This window comes from Neolamprologus multifasciatus, chromosome 15 (genome assembly GCF_963576455.1).
Source record: "Neolamprologus multifasciatus chromosome 15, fNeoMul1.2, whole genome shotgun sequence".
In the NCBI taxonomy this organism is placed as follows: Eukaryota; Metazoa; Chordata; class Actinopteri; order Cichliformes; family Cichlidae; genus Neolamprologus; species Neolamprologus multifasciatus.
Genome location: NC_140453.1, coordinates 13,617,085 through 13,635,501, shown reverse-complemented (window position 1 = coordinate 13,635,501; position 18,417 = coordinate 13,617,085). Strand labels below are relative to the sequence as shown.

The window sequence follows — 18,417 nt, the reverse complement described above, 5'->3', positions numbered from 1 at the left end:
AGATTTACTTTGCCTTTATGGGTGCATTCAAACCTGGTAGTGATTTGAACTGGTTGCAAAAGTTAGCTACCATTACCGTGTGTACTTTAACGATTGCACATTTATAGACACACCTATGAATGCCTGCGAACTTGGTGGGCAAGTTATGAGAGGAAACTGGGAAACAGCTGCCTAGAAACGTGGTACGAAGAGAGAATTAAAGTTTTACACTGCTAGCTTTCAATTATTTTTCTCCCTTATTCCGCCATTCCACCCCTCGCTCTATTTCCCTCCTCCCTGCTCGGCATGTCTCTCCGTCTTTCTATCTGTAGTCTATCTCCATCTCCCCTTCTCTCTCAGTCGCGCTCACTCTCTCTCGCTCTCTGTTGCGCGTTCACAATACTAACCTTGGCTCGACGTCAGAGCCTGTGCAGCAGTGCAGTATAATGGGAGCGCAAGGAACCCAGAGCGCCTCATAGGGGGGTGCATATCGCTGCTGTATCCTCTGCTTGGCGCTGTCTAGCTCCTTTCCAACCCACTCCAGTTCCTCACCTATAGCCCATGCTTGGGCTCCCTCCTCCCCACTGGATCCGTACCCTTCGACATGGATGTCCCGCCGTCCCGCGACCCCGAGGATTGCTGTTTCTTGGCGCAGTGAAGAAGGAAGAGGAGAACGGGAAGGGGAAGGAATCATGCCGGGACTGCTAATGGATTTAGGGAAAGCGCAAGTGACCATGCCGTGATCTTGCGCATCCAGGGCCGCCGTTACCCTGCCTTGCCCAACAACCGTAGAAGAATTACGAGGGAATCGAACCCGCGCACCGAGGGGAATAACCACTGTGCATTTTTTTAAAACAACATGAAGATTACCTCCCATCATCTGATGATAACCAGTCTTGCTTTCAGGTCCAACCTCAGGCTGATCCCGCTTCTGCTGCTGTTTCTTGGTTACTCTCGCGGGATGCCACACGTTTTAAGATTTGGTAAGTAATCTGTTTATAACAATGTATCATCGACGTTACGATGTCTAATCACAACAACTACTCATAAGATTGGCCACAGCGGCACGACACATTGGCGGGATGCAGGCTGTGGAGATATTTTTTGTCCCACTTTTGTCACGTTTTCCGTTAAGAGTTTGCAAATAATATCGTCTGCACTTTTACAATCGCGTTTAGCCCGGCGAATATTTTATAGTGTGCCTTTATAATGTCACTGTATTTCGTAACAGTGTCTTCGTGGGGTTTTACTTAGTGCTTCATACGATCAGCGACGAATGACGCTTTCCAGTGAACTTGAAATCACCGTTACAGTAACTCTGGACGCTTAAAGGCAGGAGTAGTCTATGCAACAGTTCACGGCTATGAAGCTCACCACCAGAGCCGCCGCTTAAATCTCCTCACCCTGCATTCTGAATCACCCCGTAGGTCTTTTAAACTGCTGACTCTCCAGCACATCCTCTGCAGTGAATGTTTACATGTAACCATTAGCTTGCTTTCCGAGAGTGGATCAATTATTGATCGGTGAAAAGGGGCGATCAATGCGCCGGGCAACGGGCTACTTTATATCCGAAATCAGAGCGAAGAGCTTCCCATCAGGGAATTCCCACGGTTTTGCTTAATTCACACGGTTATTGCCGTTTAAACAGATACTTGCTTGTTTCCAGTGCTCACTGGATGTGCCCTTACCCAACACCGTGTCTCAGATTAGCTGTGTAATTCGGTAGTCTAAAAGTTGAGGCACTCCTTTAAAAAAAAATCTCCCGGTGAGTTAATTAGACACTTTAAAAGGATTAAAGAAGTAATTCTTCAACACTTGCCACTACGGCGAATTTTCCCCGGTACATAACTTCAAAACAGTGCCATTAACGCCCGTGTTCCTGTCTGAAAGTCACTAAATCGCAGCCTCCCGTGGCTTCCTCTGATGCTTAATTAGATCCGTCTCAGGGTGGCTCTTTCTGCCGCTCTCTGTTGCATTTACAGAGAACATCTTGGAGTGACAGGGGAGCCGCCACGACAGCGGATGTCATCAAGTGTTGACAACACATCCTTACAATCCCCAGTTCTCCTGAGGGTCCTGTTTAAGAGTCAGGCCGCGTCCGCAAGAGCCGCCGCTATGGCAACGGGATGTGCTTGTCTTCCTGCTTCTTCCTCAGCAAGACGCGCGATTTCCCGTCTCGCGTGTTCCCTGACAGACGCCGGGTGTCTATTCAGTAATCCTCGGAGGACGGTAAAGTCCTTGCACTGGCTAATAGCAAAGTTTTCAAGGCGGCAAATAATATCGAACATTCCCAAGAGACAAAATCCAGATATCATTCTGACCATGGTTATGCTTTATGCATATTTATAGTTCGTGTGTGCGTGTTTTATCAGTGCAAAGGTTAGACGTGTACCTCCCCATACCAAAGATGTCGCCTGTGCTGACAAGCTGGATCTGTAAGGCATCTGGTATCAGCAAGACAGACATAACCATGTAAGATAAGAGGTGTTTCGTGTCACTGAGATCTTTTGCCCTGGGTGAATCCATGCTTGATATTTTCTCCTTCTTCTGGTGGAAGTGACAGTCAGAGCGCCTGGCACGCGTCTACGAGCCCGGGCTCTGTCCGTGGTCCTGAACAAGCGCTTGTTTAGTCGCACGGACTTGGCAGCACGGCCGCCTGTTGCTGAACAACTCTTCCTTTTCACAACACACTGATACACCTTCTATAAACAACTTAGTCTTTGTTTTTTTGTTTGTTTTTTTATGCACTATAATATCTGTCATTCAAGCGCCACACACGCTCTATTGTAAAATGGCTCCATATTCTGCACTGTAATTCATTCTCCTTAGAAAAATAAGTTTATGTGTCTGTATTTGCTTATGAAAGAGCCGAGTTTCCAAAAGAGAAATGTAGTTAAAAATAGAGATTTATGTATCAGCTTATATAAAAAATAACACAACATGTCAGTCATGCATGCACACGGGAGAATTACAAATCCCTTTAAAGACATTAGAGTCCATCCAGTACATTTCTTGTCCTGGAGGATGTGCTTACTCAGCAGATAATCCCAGCTGCTCCTGCAGAAGGCTGGCTAAATGAGGAGGTCAGCTCCCCTGGGCCCGTCTGTTCCTTTCCTGCCCCAAGATCCCTTTTGCCCAGACAGGCGGCTCACATTGTAAAAACCACTGTTCTCCTGTCAGGCTGAGACCTCTACACAAAGACACACTGTAACACTACGGCATAGTCAACCTTTTGCATTCATAGCTCCAGTCTCACCATGTAGAGCGACAAGTGTCGGAGGAGAAAGAAAAAAAAAAAAAAAAAAACAGTGTTCAGGCCACCAGCTGCAGGCAAATATGCTGAGCCCATTCCCATACTGAGTTGAGTTATTATGTTCAGTGTTCCTCATTTATAAATCTTACAGGTAATTTATTTAGTTAGATGCAGAAAATAGAGCCAGCCCATACAAGTTGTAATAAAAAACCTCTTGAGAAAAGATTCTCTCTTCATTACTACTTCACATTTGCCTTCTGGGAGCACTGAATTACACTTTTTTTTAGCTACTGATGTTGCTAAGGGTCTTTGGGATAGAGAACAAAATGTTTCTGTCGTTTAATTTTCTTTTTCCACCCTTACAATGAAGGCTGCACACATAAATATGCAAAATGCCCGTTTTGAATATAATCTGAAACACAACTGCTTAAAATACATAAAATTCCAATTGTGTAGAAACATCTGAACCAGCTTCCTGAAATAATTAAATAGCTTAGTGTCAGACGCTTCTAAAGCTCAGTTTTTCTCACTCACAGATGGCCTGTTAAAATTCAGTGAAGTGGAAATTCAATGTTTTCTTTCAAATCTGTTCCATAACCTGAAGGATCTCATTTTATTTTTTTATTTTTTCCATGCAAATAACATTTTGTGCATGATCCTATTTAGCTGCCCCCAAATGTTCTGTCACACAAGCAGTGAGTCATCACATCTGCTATTCCAACCCAGATGACTTTGACTTACAGACCCGCATGTTGTTCTAAAATAAAGAAATTCAGTTGGAGAAATATCAACAGTGAAACTGAGACCGCCTTTTAATGCTGATGTCCGTAGTCGGTCTGTGACTGTGAGGTTGAGTGATAACCTTATCACTGCCATTTGGAAGCAGCGCTGGCAGATGCAGTGTGTCCCTGGGCTGTCAACTCCTGCTGAAAGCATTGTTGACTCAGAGATACTCATTTCATTTGTTTATTTCCTGCCTATACTTATATTTCCCCAGTACAGACGTGTGGGAATATTTATGACTAAAACACAACATTCTTTTTCATTTTGGAAAGGAAATCAAGCTTCTTTTTTTTTCCAGTCCACTGGCAAAAGACACAATCCCCTCGGGTAGAAGAGAAGTTTATCTAACTCCTTCCACAATGCTGTGCCAAAATACAGTCTCTCTTTTGGGTGTCTAATATTTAAACCGCTTTATCCCCTCGTGGTGGTAAAATTAGAAGGTCGTTGAAAACGAGCAAGGATAGAGGGAACACATTCAATGGGAGTTTGTGGTTAATTGACTTTATTTGCTTTTGCTTTCTGCCAGCCTGAATTATCAGCATGCTGGAGTTTAGTTTAGGATTGCAGGAATTATGGCTAACACCCTGTGCCCTGGCCCACTGCCAGCATGTTCACAGCAAACGTATTTAAAATGGGCACAAAGCTGCTTAAAATATTCACGTGTCACTTGACCCCATCAAAGCTTATAGAAATATGAAACTATCTCCGCTCGCAAATGATTTTCATGGTATAAAAATACCCACCGTGGGTTTCAAGAACAAAGAGGAGATCTGTCTTACATTAGCATGCAGCACCACACATGGGCTTGAAGCAGAGAACTATCTAGATGGATTTCTAAAACATGTTTACAGTCCAGAGTCTTTGAAGGTCTTGCTGTCATGCCTCAGTTACAAAAGGCTCAATGGTGATTAATTCAGGGTACATATTTCTTGCCATTTTGAAATGGCAAATATCTTTGAGGTATGAAATTAGTTTTTTTTTCTTAGCATTAAGTCCTTTTCTTTTCTTTTTTTCTTTTCTTTTTTTTGAGGTTTGCCAGCAACTTTTGAAAAGATTATTTACATTGAAGGAGGCTTTAGCTGATTGACCTTGTTTGCAATGTAATCCTTTCTTGCATAACAGCCTCTTTTAACACAGTCTGCTTTTATTTATTTTTTTTGTTGAAAATCAAACAGAATAAATCTGAGACCTGTGCTCCTTCACTTCCCAGCGCAGGGCTTGCCTTATGTATCGGCTTTCATTATTCACAGTCTGTCACTCTTTGTCGTTGTCACTCAGGGATTTTGCCGGGTATCAGAAGGGTTAGAGGTTATATGTGCAATTGCTCTGTGAAACTGTCCCTTGAGAAGAGCCTACAGCACGTCTTGCTGCGTTGCTGCTGTGGCTCGGAGCCGACTGAAGGTCGGAGCTGAAAGCACTCACAGGGAATAATTTTTTTTTCCTTTTTTCTTTTGCATCTTTTAATACATGTGGGACTGTCCTTCTCGCTATCTCACCAAGGAAGCTGGAAGTAAATTTGAAGTCACTGAGAGGTGTAAGAAAAACAAGAGTGTTTGTTAGAGAGGAAAAGAGAGAGAAAGAGAGAGTCTGTGTAAAGTGTGAGTGAGATGAAAAAACAGTGAGTGTTGAGGCGTATACAGAGTAAAGATAGATTAGTTTGCCTCAGAGCGGTCCACTCTCAGCCCACTCTCAGTTGTGGTCTTTTATTACGGTTTTTTGATGGCTTCTATGAAGAGAGACGGAAAGGACAGTAGAGTATGTGGAAATGCAGTGGGAGGCCAGGAGTCATGCACTGCATCTCTGAATAAATGTCAGCAGTATCATATTAGCAAGTTGAAAATTTGCCTGGGACTGCAGATATGCATGAAATAGCTTTTATAGGAGTGAAAAACTGAAAATAGGTTGGTAACACAAATGTCCTTGTAGTTCCTTAGAAGAGCTAAAACCCAAAATGTGTTTTCATTAGCCAGTCGTGTGGACATGTTGGGTTTGTCTCCACTTCAAATAGACTATAAAATAGTGTGAATCAATAAAAATCAGCATGCTGGGTTGCTTCGTTGAATATTGATAAAGGAAAGAAAACTGGCAGCATAGCAAATAAGGAGTGCCAAATCCCGCATGTCCCCTTTTCATGTATCACAGGTTACCATCTGTGAGAACGCAAACATGAATATTACAAAATAAAAAGCAAATGTGTGCTCAAAGCAGAATATGAGGGATTGTGCTAATATTGCATTGTGCAGTGAATTAATGACTTAAACAGCCACAAGCAGCAGCAGCTTGAGCAGGACCACATGGTTTTTAAGTGTTCCACACTTCTGAACTGGCTGTACTTCCAGTGTTGTCACAGGAGACCACTCAGGAGCAGGAACAACATGTCATGTTTTGTGTTTCACTGTAACAGGAGGCAAAAGGTGCAAGATCTTTAACTTTATATTAGCTCAAGTGCACTAATTGCCTTTTAAGTGATTGCTTAATAGAAAGAAAATAAAACCTGGCTTGTCACCTGTTTATTACGGTAAGATGGCAACGGGGCTAATTGAGAGTAAATGTTTACAGTGTATTTGTTGTATGATTAATGCATTAAGACAGTCTCTGATTGCCTTTTGTTGGTCGTGTTTTTTTGTTGTTTTTTTTGCTGAAGGGCTTGTTTACCAATATGTACTCATAGTTTTAGTGTTATAAAGCTGTGCCTTAAGTTGAGGCAGTCAGATGTGAATTTCAAACACACAGATCAGGTAAACATTTCTGAAGGCATATATGCCATAAACGATAGCATTGACGTCCAAACTACATGGGATTCTGAAGTCAATCGATTGCAGAAAGCCCTCCGGCTGTGTTGGCTATGATGCAAGGCACCGAACAGGTCAGGATGTGGTGATTCACCTTCATTTCCAGCCAGCTGAATAAAGGAATAAAAGAAGGAGCGGAGCTATGGGTTCAAGGAGAGAAAGCAAAATCCGGGCTCCCATTGACAGCATAGAATGTCAGATGTATGAACATTTCTCTGTGTGAACCAAGGACACAGGGGGAAATGGGCTCTGTGGGAGGACATATTGAGGCAGGCTTACTTAAAATCATGTTCTTTGAACCAGCATGACGCTCCATTGTCAAGGCTGCACAAGGGCTATGCAAAATGCCTCCCCCTGCAATGTTGAATTTATTTTTTCTCTGCTTTCACTCAGAGGGTTTGTAAGTGTTTGGGTAGCTTTCTGATGTTGTTTTGATGACAGTTTTGAATGAAAAGATGAGATTAGACATATGTGAGGGGGGAAAAAACCGCAACAGTATAGGAGAGCCTAAGAATTATTAAATAAAGCAAAATAAACCACAGAGTTTGCAAAAGCATTTGATGAGGCTTTAATAAGATAAGATAAGGCTTTAATGCTACCTGGCTTGGTTGCAGTAGGTTTTGATTGTGTTCTACTGTTTGTCATCCACGCTCAGAGACAATCCAATTGAAATGACCTACTAAATCTGGCCCTTCTCCAAACATTACAGTGGACTGGAATAGGCTTGGTTTGATATTCCCATCTTGCACAATTTATTTTAAGAGCCTGAAGAGACATAATGAAGCCAATTGCTTCCATTTCTCTTACACAGCTTCCCATGAGATATACCCACAGCTTTTTAAAAATGACAAAGAACCCTGAATTTGCTACCCAACAGAGTTCGATTGAATGTGAGAAATGGTGAAATTACCTTAAAAAAAAAAAAGAAGCAGCCGATCAGGAGAAAGATTAAAGCAGGAGCCTTCATTTTTCACCCATTTCACCTCTTTAGCCTTTTTGCTTTTATCCTGAAAAGATGTTTTCTTATTTAGTTTGGAAAAAAACTACACAACTGCACATATTTGAGGAGCTTTGCTTTTTAATCTGCTTTTTTTATCACTTGCCCTCTGGCTATTTTCCTGCTAAAGTCAGTGTGCGAGTCTCTTTCATTTCTTTCTTTCTTTGCTACTGCGCAGCTGCCTGTGTTTGCAGAACAAGCAAGACAAATTGACACACCTTTGCAGCAAAGTGTACCTGTAGCTCTGATTATCAGCTAGCTTGTGTACAACAGTGGCTGATGGGAGGCTGATGAACCCAAACTAGGAGCTGACATTTTCCTGCCCTGTGGCTGAAGGAGAGAGGAGGGGTGCAGGTGTCCGTTCGGGTCTAATGCACCATCCATTCAGTCGTTTAATTGAGTGTCTTTTATCTGCCTCCGGTGACCTCTTTTATTCTCAATTTCTCCCTCTTCGTTTCCTTCCCTCATCTATTTTTTCTGTGCCCCACCCAGCTCTCTCTTCTTCTGTCTCTCTCTTTTCTTCCCAAGTCAAAATTCCTCTTTTTGCTTGTTTGACAGCATACCCATCTACCTGCATCTAGCTCTGACATAATGGCCTGCTGTTTTCTAAAACAATCTGATGGGCTGTGAGGAGACAGTATCATGCTGAGGTGCACTTTCAGCATCGAATTAATATCCAGAAAATAGACTTTTCTGTCCATTTTCCTGTTATTTTCTCCATTTCTTTTCCTTTGTCCTTCACTGCCCTTCCTCTCCATGTCGTCTTTGTTTCCCCTTTGGCTTTCAGCTTGTCTGCTTGTCATTCCTCTACTTTGTTCTGTCTCACTGCGATCAAACCTTACTTCTCCCTGTCTCCTGATCTCAGCGTCCTTGCACACAATGATGAAAATCCCCGTACTTTGGCATACAAAGTCGAAACCTCAATTTCAAAGCAAGGAATACCTTTTCAGTCTAATATTTTCATTTTTGTACACCCAGTCTGGAAAAAGAACACTGTATTTGGGCTTTTATCACCATTTAAATTGTGTCCAACATATAGAGCATATGCTATCATTATTACCTCTACACTCTCCATTTCATTTTCACAGCAGAAATAGCTCTGGTTAACTAATATAGATTTACTGCAGAGGAAAAACACTCTTGTTTTAACACATTGCAACCCACTAGCTGTTAGTGCTGTTAATGCAATCTTTGTCCGAACATCCACTTATCCACTGCATATATGTTTTTCTTTCTTTTTTTTCCCTCAATATCTTTTCGGCTTGTTAAAGTTTCCAGGCATCCATGTCATTATCTCCCTGAAAACAATAATGCCCTTCTTTGCAAAGATGTCTAAATTTATGAAGATTAAAAATTATTATAATTAGATTCAGTAAATCCAGCGAACGGGCTCATTTTTCTACCCTTCTCCATCGCCCTGTGAAAGCCCAACTGTTAGAATTAAAGAGCTGCCTCCTGAATTAATTCTTGACCTTTGCCTCTAACGGGAGATAACATCTGCCCTTCTACAAGAAAGAAAGTCTAATTTACTAGCCATTTTGTTCAAAATTACATTGGTAAGGGTGTAATACAGGGCCATTTTGATGAACAAGAGAACAGTGCGAATTAGAATGAGTGCAGCAAAAGGAGCAAGGAGGACAATAGACTCTCATATAATTTGCCGAGACTTAATTGCAGCATTATAAATTGAACTTCTTTTTGGCTCTGCACCAGGGCTGGATACATATGATAAATGTTATATGTGTTGTAAGTTAAGGCTATCCTGTTAAAATATTCTCGCTATATAGGAGTGTTTTTAGCGCCTGAAATGAAATGTTAAGAAATGGTGCGATAGTGAGATGAGTGTCTTAACACCCTGCTTTTTGGCAAGTATGCTGGAGACAGTTAGAAATCCCTATGCTTAACTTTTAAGACTGTGAGATTACTGTTAGTCAAGTTCTTATCTATATTTATTTTGTTGAGCGATACAGCTTGAGGGCTGAAGTATCCAGGGACGCTCAACACACCCAATCCATCCTGCATTACGCTTCCCAGTTGCGATGCCGTAAATGGCGATATTATCACAGTGGGGAAAATTAATATAAACCAAGGATGCACATGCATGGTCACAATGTTCTCCAGGCTGGACTCCTTTAGCCTGCAGTGGATAATTAGCATCTCTCACACGTGCTTAGGCTTGATTAAAACTCAGTTTACAGTGAGCAGTGCTGTGAGTTCGCCATCTGTCACCTGCCGAGGCCACCATGAGATGTACTCTAGTCCGAGGGAGTGAGAAAGACCCTGTGTGTGTGTTTGTGTGGGTTTGTTTCATAGAGTAGAGAAAAAGATGAGGCATACGAAGAGAAATGGCAGAGACAGGTGAGGCATGAAGCAGCAGGAAACATTCTATTAAATAAGTTGCGCTGCTCAGTCCCTATGGCCTGTATATTAGACACAAATCACATATTTTCTGTGTGGGCAGAAAAAGTGTCTGACTGCACTTTTGAGATTTGTATTATTTACGTGAACTGCATAACCTTGTGACTGCAGTTTTAGGAATGCTCATGTTTATACATGGAATTCAGATGGGAAGTCTGAGAGCTCTAAGGCTCATAAAACCCACAGTGTGTGAAAGCCACTGTATTTTTCCCCAAATGCATGTGCATTAGTCAAATAAGACCCCCCTCTAAAATACAGAATAAAAATACAATGCTGCAGCTGTAATATAAAGTACATCACAACTGCAAAGTGTATATTTGTTCTGATGATGATGAACCGAAGATGTTTACATACCTCACCGCAAAATGTGGAAACAATGCACATAGACTTTTTTTGCCCCACAAATAAATAAATAAATCTTATTTCCATAGTATCCTGAATATTTCATGGTATACCCTGGAACAGTTGGGCAGGTGGGAAGAATGCATTAAAAAATCATGCTGCAGCAATGAGGGGGCCAAGCACCTCACCGAGACATAGTTTTCACAACCTTGGTAAGGGTTGCCGAGTCTGTACACCAAGTTTGGTGTTAACACACTTGCTGAGATATGATCTTCTTTCTTGGGATGTACTGCTCCGATTTTTTCCCATTTCTGATACGATACAGAAACCTTGGCTTCAGGTAGCTGCTGATACCACGTACTGCTACGGAACCAGTGTTAAATTAGTAAGGTTTACTCCTCACTGTGAGGCCGGGAATCTTTTATATGTAAGGCAGCATCCAAGCTCAACGTGAAGATTGCATTGCAAACTTTATAAAATATAAGAAAATAAAATACGACAAATAAGTACATGAAAGAATGTAAATTTACTGAATTGGTATTCATTAGGGAAATGCTAAATTACACAAGCCAATGAAAAGTTACAAAAGAAAATTACCAGTGTAATTAAAGCTCCTCATTGGTGCATCCCTACATATCTTTACAGATTTTGATTGGCTGTAATGCTTTGGTAATGTAATGTTTAAATCCAGATACTAAATTAAAAAAAAAAAATGAAAAAAAATCCTCTACTTGATCCAAGGAGACCAGTGACCATATTTTGTCCATTTAGCATAGGTAACCAAAGTTATATGCATAAGTGCACCTCCAACTTCGGCTTGTTCATGGCCCTCAAAGCACAGACGTTAAGATAGTAGACAGTTCCCAGTCAGGATGGTGAATTTCACAACGTTTTGCCATGACAGAACTGACTCCAATGGCAGCAAAAGAGGAAGATGTGATCATGTACATAAGAAAACGTAGAAGCCCAATTTAATCCAAAGCACTGTTGCCTGTCACCCAATAAACTCCCAGTCTCTGTATCTGTCACAGAGGCGAGAAAAAAAAAAAGCCTTTCAATGTTCCCCACAGAGAAACAACATAAAGACAACTGAAAGCTATTTGCCTGCGAAGAGTGAAAATGACTCCTCTTCCCGAGGCACCACTGAATGATGCCTCAGCAAGAGCTCAAAGGTGTTACCACCTGTGTACATCTCATATTACAACAACCATAATGTCTTTTGTTGTGTACCTCTGATGATTTGTGTGTAGCAGAAGTGTCAGCAGATATTTTTTGAAATACCTCTCATCTAACCACCCCCATGGAAAATAGGGAATTGTCATTAGATTGTTTTAAACCATTTTTAATATGTTCTAATATACATACAGTTCTGATAATATATAAAATATTAATGTAGCCCGAAATGTAATTATCTCCTCTTGTTCTGTAATGTTAATAAATCATTTTGGGGTAAAAAATGATTTCTCTGCATGCCTGTTTGGGAAGAGATTCTCACTGGGGGTGAGATTTGTGATACTAACTGAAATTTTAAAGCAATTTTTAAAAAAAATAAAGTAACCATTATTAGTATTAAACTCCTTTGTGACCTTTTTATGGGTTTATAAGGAGCTTTTTAACAAGCTTCGCAGCATGAATCTATGTGAGCGTGTTTGGTCATACAGCAAAACATCCACAGAATGTGTTTCTTTAGGGACGTTGTGCAATCTCAAGTGCAGGCACATATTTTCTGTGAATAGTCAGAATGTGTGTGTGCACCCTTATATGCCTATGTGTGCAGGCGAGTGTGAGCACTTAGTGCTTATACATCTTATTTTCACAGTAGTTGGTATTTCTTTTCAGTTGCTTTCACAATTCGAGAGCAGTGAAGAGGCTGGAAACCGCTAGCAGACAGAAGTCATTTAGGAATTCAGCAATTCAAGGCCTGTGGAAGTGTACTCACAGTTTGGCACAATTAGTACCAAAAGGGGTCCCTGCTTGACAAATTAGCACACAAAATGTCAGCCGGTAGTTTAGCACATCCACAATAAGCCCTTGCAAATTAGCACATACTTTGAGGAGGGAGCTGGCACATTATTATGAATAGAGAGAGCCTAGCAAATTAGCACATCTGTTGCCAGCGCCTGGAATTAATACATGTTATATGATCACTGGTTTCCCACTTGGAGCTGGGTCAGGGATGAGGGCCATGGCACACATTCTAATTGAAGACAGTATGCGCTCATTATAAGAGATTGATGAAATTGATCTTTTTGCAATGGATAAGCTCATTATTACTCTGAGTTCAGCTCAAGTTAGACATCTTTAAATGCTGCAGGCAGGAGCTATAAATTCTCTCATCAGCCACATTTTCCTTGTACTCAGTGGATTCTTGCATGACAGCTTTGTTTAGTTTCAATCTTCGAAGTGCGTGATTGTGTCTGTTTGCACTTGTATGTTCAAGTGTGTGACTCACTCTGAGTCTTAGCATCCAGCAGTGGCAGGTGACAGTCCAGCCCAGTGTCAAGAGGCTTTAAGGTGACAGGAGTGATTCTATTCTGGAGAAAACAGCAACAAGCCAGACAAGCTAGATAAAAACTGTTGTTCACACACAATACCTCCTATGGGTTTCATCTTCAGCTTCGAACGGGTTAGCTGATTATAGATTTGTTTTTTATTGATTGGTAGTACTTTTTTTCCCCTTATTTTTTATGCTGTATATCATATTCTGTTTTAACTATGCTTGGTACTTTTGCAGTGAATGTGCATTCCTGATTTAGTGCCACCAGTGACGAACGTCACAGTCATTTTGATTCACCTAAACGTATTGACTTATCAATCTCTGGCAACCCCTCATCATCTAGTCCTTGATTCTGAGTTATATTTAGGAGCTGCTCATTAACAGCTCGTTAATTATCAGGTCGCTGCTGATTCCTTCCTCATTTGTTCCTCAGCTACATTTCACATGTTGCCTGCATCACACTCTAAAGTGCTACTCTTGAGCTCACTAGACACAACCAAAAATGTATTGAGCATCTTTCTAAACATAATATTGCTTTATTAGCTAGTTTTACAGTTGTCCTCTGTCTTGCTCTTTCAGTATTAATGCTCATCAAGATAATAAGACCATAAAGGATGTAGTTGCCAAACAATGCATTGGCATGTATAGTCTTGGCTACAAAATGTTTAAACACAGCATGCATCTCTTATCATGCACACAGACTAAAATAGTGAAGAATGTCACACCTCCAAAAGCAATGAATATTTACAAGAAGTGTTTGACAAATAAGCCAATATCCTGCAGTGATCCAAATAGTTATAATTTTTGTGCAGAAGATTTTTTGTATGATAGGCTGTCATAACACGAGAGCGCTTCCTGCAGAGTTTGAGTATCCTGTGTGCTGGTCAGATTTTCAGGGATCTTCAGGTCGAGATAGAATTGGCTCTTGTGTGGCATAGGAAGGTCAGTCATCAGCTCTAAGAAGGGGAGCTTCAGATTAATGACTAGGGGCGGCGAATCTCTGCAGGCCTTCATGCATCATGTCCCATTCACCGCCAAACATGTCAGGGAGCGCTCCCACTGGGAATTTCAGGGATATTTATGGAGCGTTTCCATCACTTTTGCCTCCTGCCTGTTGCACTGATCCTCTCTGGCTGAAAGATGGAGGAAGGAAGAAACGGGCCAGCGGGTTAGGGTGTGGTAGATGTTGGGGTGTGGTGGGTGGAGGTCTTGCAGCCAGACTGAAGGCTTTCATGCGCATACCTGGGCCATTTGCCTTAGCAACGCAGTTGCTCGCATGTTGCCATGGCAGCCACCCGACTGCCCACTGCCATCCTGCAGCTGCACTGCTGGTCATTAGTCACAGAGACAGGTCGTACACACTATCACAATGCCCTTCCTCCACCAATCAGCTCCTCACATGCCAAAAGTGCCGGTGCCTCTCAGCCATAGCATAGCTGCATGAGTCGCCATGGCAACATATCTAACTCCCATCTCTCATTGTACAAGAGCATCCTTCAGTAGAGAGAGCTAATTGTGCTAAATGTATTTTCATTCACAGTTTGCAATGCTTCGCAAGTGCTCACAATTCAACAAAGTAATAAAAAAAAAGTCTTAGCTTTAATCTTTGTTCCGAACAGCATTTGATCGGCAGATAGACTTTACTGAATGTGATTTTCAAGGTTGTCTGTTACTAGTGTTTTTCAAGTATGCCCTTCAGAGATGTACTTTTTCTGTGTACAGAAGTTAATTTAGAACAAACTTAACTTCTGAGAGATATTAAGCCAGTGAGCAAGTTATTGCAGAATTGTAATCCAAAATACACTTCATTAACAGTGATAAAACATTAAAAGGGAGGAAAGTATTCAGCCACCCTCCCGCATTACGCTTTGGTCTTGGCTTTCCGCTCAGTCTTTCTCTCTTTCTTTCAGTGACACACAGGCACACACATATCCAGGCACACTGAAACACTCCGATCAGCGGGCCCTGTTTTCTCGTCAGAGTGATTATCCAGCTCATAACTCACTCAGAGCTTTCATTTGCACCATAATTCAAACCAATCCCAGTGATGGAAGCTCTATAATTCTTACATGCACACGCACGCACGCACGCACACACACAGGCTGATTATCTCAGCTGCAACTCACACACCTGCAGTCACACGGACCACAAAAACAAGAGAAAGGAGAAGATAAATGCAAATATAATAGTTAGAGTGTTATTAGACTTTAAACAAGGTAAATATACATTATCTCATATGGGTTTTAATGTCACTTATGTCTCTTGAAAGATGCATAACATCTACTTTGGGAAGGAGCACGAGATGGATTAGTCTCTATAATCAATAGTGCAAATGAAAACCAAGGATTCATGTAGCACATTAGATTCAAAGGAGCACTAACGCAAACGATAACCATTGCTATTCCATTTATTAGCATTTTGAAATTTAACTGTAAATATTTTATGTTATCCTCTGCAGACTTTTATTTAATGTTTCTTCTCTGAGTTCTTAAGGTACATGATTTCTAGCAAACCAGCATGCCCAAGACATACAGCTTGCCAGGGAAATCAGATGTGCATAACCTAAAGCCCTTATGCTAATTTTCAACAGCCCAGTGGAGCTCAGCCTGCTCCCTCAGGGCTATACTGTAATAATTATCTATTAGATCAGACTGACATGATTTCTATCATCTTTAATGGTGATTTTTGGGTATTCGCTCCTTTGAAGATTAATGTGTCATTTCAGTAAAATGAAAAGCCATGAATAGCAACATGTTCGCATCACATCGCTGTATAGGAGGAGGATTTACACATGAAAAAATCATTAACTCAGCTCACTGAGTGACACAGTGACGCTCAGAATGTGTGCTTCATTGCTTTCTTAACTTTGTACATATCTCTTATCACAAACTGCAATGCTGGACGGCACTATATATAAATGAAAATTCCATAAAATAAAGTAAGAACCCCCAATATATGGCTGTACTGTGGTGACAGTGACAAAGCTCCCTTCCTCGGGTTAATGACATCTTCTTTGCCCTCCTGCTCTCATTTTCTATTACTGCCTGCCATGGCCAGATGCTATTTATAGCTGCTATCTGTTACTGTAAAGCTCTCTTTCTTTCTGTACTCTTTCAAAAAATGTGCCACTCTTTCAGTTTTACTTCCCCCTTTGCTCTGTATAATTGAATCAATAAACAGGCTTTAAAGTTTTTCATTTTGGATTCAGTCAAACTGACTCTGTCCTCCAAGAGGATGGGATCCATAGAAGCACTCGTGAACTCTGCTCTCGTCTTCTGGAGTGTTTCTCAAAGCTCCTCTCACAACACCCTTTCATCTTCCCCCCTTATGCATTCTCTTTTAAGTTTGATTTTTGTATAGCCTTCATGGGATTTAGACCACTTTCAAAGGTGTATCAGCTGTTGAAATGTGTTGTCTTCCTATGTTTTTATTTTCATAGCTGAAAGTGGCTGATTGACTCCAAAGCTGTTTCACCACAGGCACATTCAAATATTGTTGGTGTGATTTAATATATTAAGAAGAATAATAACTGTATATGTATAGCACTTTAAAAAAACAACACACAGTGACTAAGTGCTTTGCAGTTGGGATAAAAACACATTAAAAGCAAGTGTCCATATTTATACATGCAAACACAGTAATATGCTACATAATGCTGCATATCAGACCCCCTTTCACGCGGTTTTACCTCATCCTGTTGATGGGTATGTGAAAATTCTCTCTGACCCCAGTTACACCTGAAATTGCATATGTGCTGAGTGGCTGGCTTGTGGATTAGATGATGTGAACACTGATATATTTTCATAAATGTTCCTAAAACCCACTAAAAACAAAACAAAACAGAGCATGCAAATTTGGTGCAATTTTTTATACCCAATTCCAGGAAAACATTTTAAAACTTCCTACAATTCAAAGTTCAAAATGATCCTTTTTTATTCTCCTCTTTGGTGCATTCCCTTAGTTTATCCCCTTTGTGAATCAAGCTCCTCTTCCTTTAAGCCAGTGTTCCTCGAAATGGCTTGCAAACAGAAGGTTGGGTCAAAGCCAGAGCAACTACTGTAGGGATAGCTGCTCTAATTGACATCCTAAAGATCCAAGACTTGTGTGAGATGGGTGTTTAAAGCAGTCTAAGAATGACTTGCATTACTTACCTGTGTTTAACGGGACCATCTACTATTTCAACAGGATCCCAAAGACAGAAAATAGGAGAAAGCATACCAAGTCCAGTGTAAATACATGCAGATAAAATTATGCTTGACATAATCAGAAAACAAGACACATTTGTAGTGGCTCACTTTAAACATTGATATTCTTTGTCTCGGATCCTGAAGTGCATAAATAGACCAGCTGGAGCATTAATTGTCCCTGTTGTGCTCAGAATAACTGACAGTTCTGAAGGATGCTATTTTAAACTGACAACACCTTTCTTTGCAGCAGTAATTATAGTGTCTGCGCAAATAGTTTGGTTATGTAAAAGTTTTTATTTCATCAGTTACAGACACCAAAAAGGTAACAAGATTTGAACAAGAGTAAACAGTGAGACATACAGTTAGGTTCATATGTTTTTAATTAGTATTGTTAAAAATGCCCCAATGGCATCTTAATTTCTGATTTGATTGACCTTCTCGTTATCTGTCTTTCTGACTTGCCTCTATTTATACCCACTTTAAATATGTTTCTGATTTCCCCCGTGGCTCTTATTCTCTCGTCTACCTTTTCACTTTAATTTCCCTCTGCTCTTGCCCGGCTTTCTTTGCTCGCATCTCATTTGAGAATCATTTAAATCAATGGGACAACTGGTAGAGTGAACCTTTCTGTCAAGGCTGAGCGAGGGAGTTAAAGAAGGGCAACCACCCCTGAACTCACCTCCCAATGCAACTAATTGCCTATAATTACGCCGACGACTGCCACAGAATGCAAATCAGCAGGGATCCAAATGCCTACTCCGCATTGTAAATCTGTTTCATGTCAGCATGAGACTGAGCTGTGAAAAGCACTGAACACAGCAGCATCAATAATATGAGTACAAATACTTAAAAAATGATGCACTGCTTGAGCTGTAATTGCCTGCATCATATCCATCATTTACTTGAAGGTTTCTTGTGTTAAGGAATCTATGGCAATTATAGGAGGCTGGACTCGCCATTCAAACGTCTTGTTCTCTCCTGCTTTTTATCCCTCAGGAGGAATATTTGAATCCATTGAGAGCGGCCCCTCGGGAGCAGAGGAACTAGCCTTTAAATTTGCCTTGAACACAATCAACAGGAACCGCACATTGCTCCCCAACACCACGCTGACCTATGACATCCAGAGAATAAACATCTTTGACAGCTTTGAGGCTTCCCGGAAAGGTGAG

At 41.0% G+C, this 18,417-nt stretch overlaps 1 protein-coding gene across 1 annotated transcript in view; it reads left to right on the top strand.

Moving 5' to 3' along the window:
* The first annotated feature begins 356 nt into the window (after positions 1 to 356).
* LOC146501744 (glutamate receptor ionotropic, kainate 2-like) overlaps positions 357 to 18,417 on the top strand; it is a 77,267-nt gene continuing 59,206 nt past the window's right edge. Inside the window, 2 exon segments of the mRNA XM_085132510.1 lie at positions 357 to 962; positions 18,245 to 18,412. Coding sequence (XP_084988636.1) covers positions 839 to 962; positions 18,245 to 18,412 — 292 coding nt within the window. The 5' untranslated portion in view covers positions 357 to 838.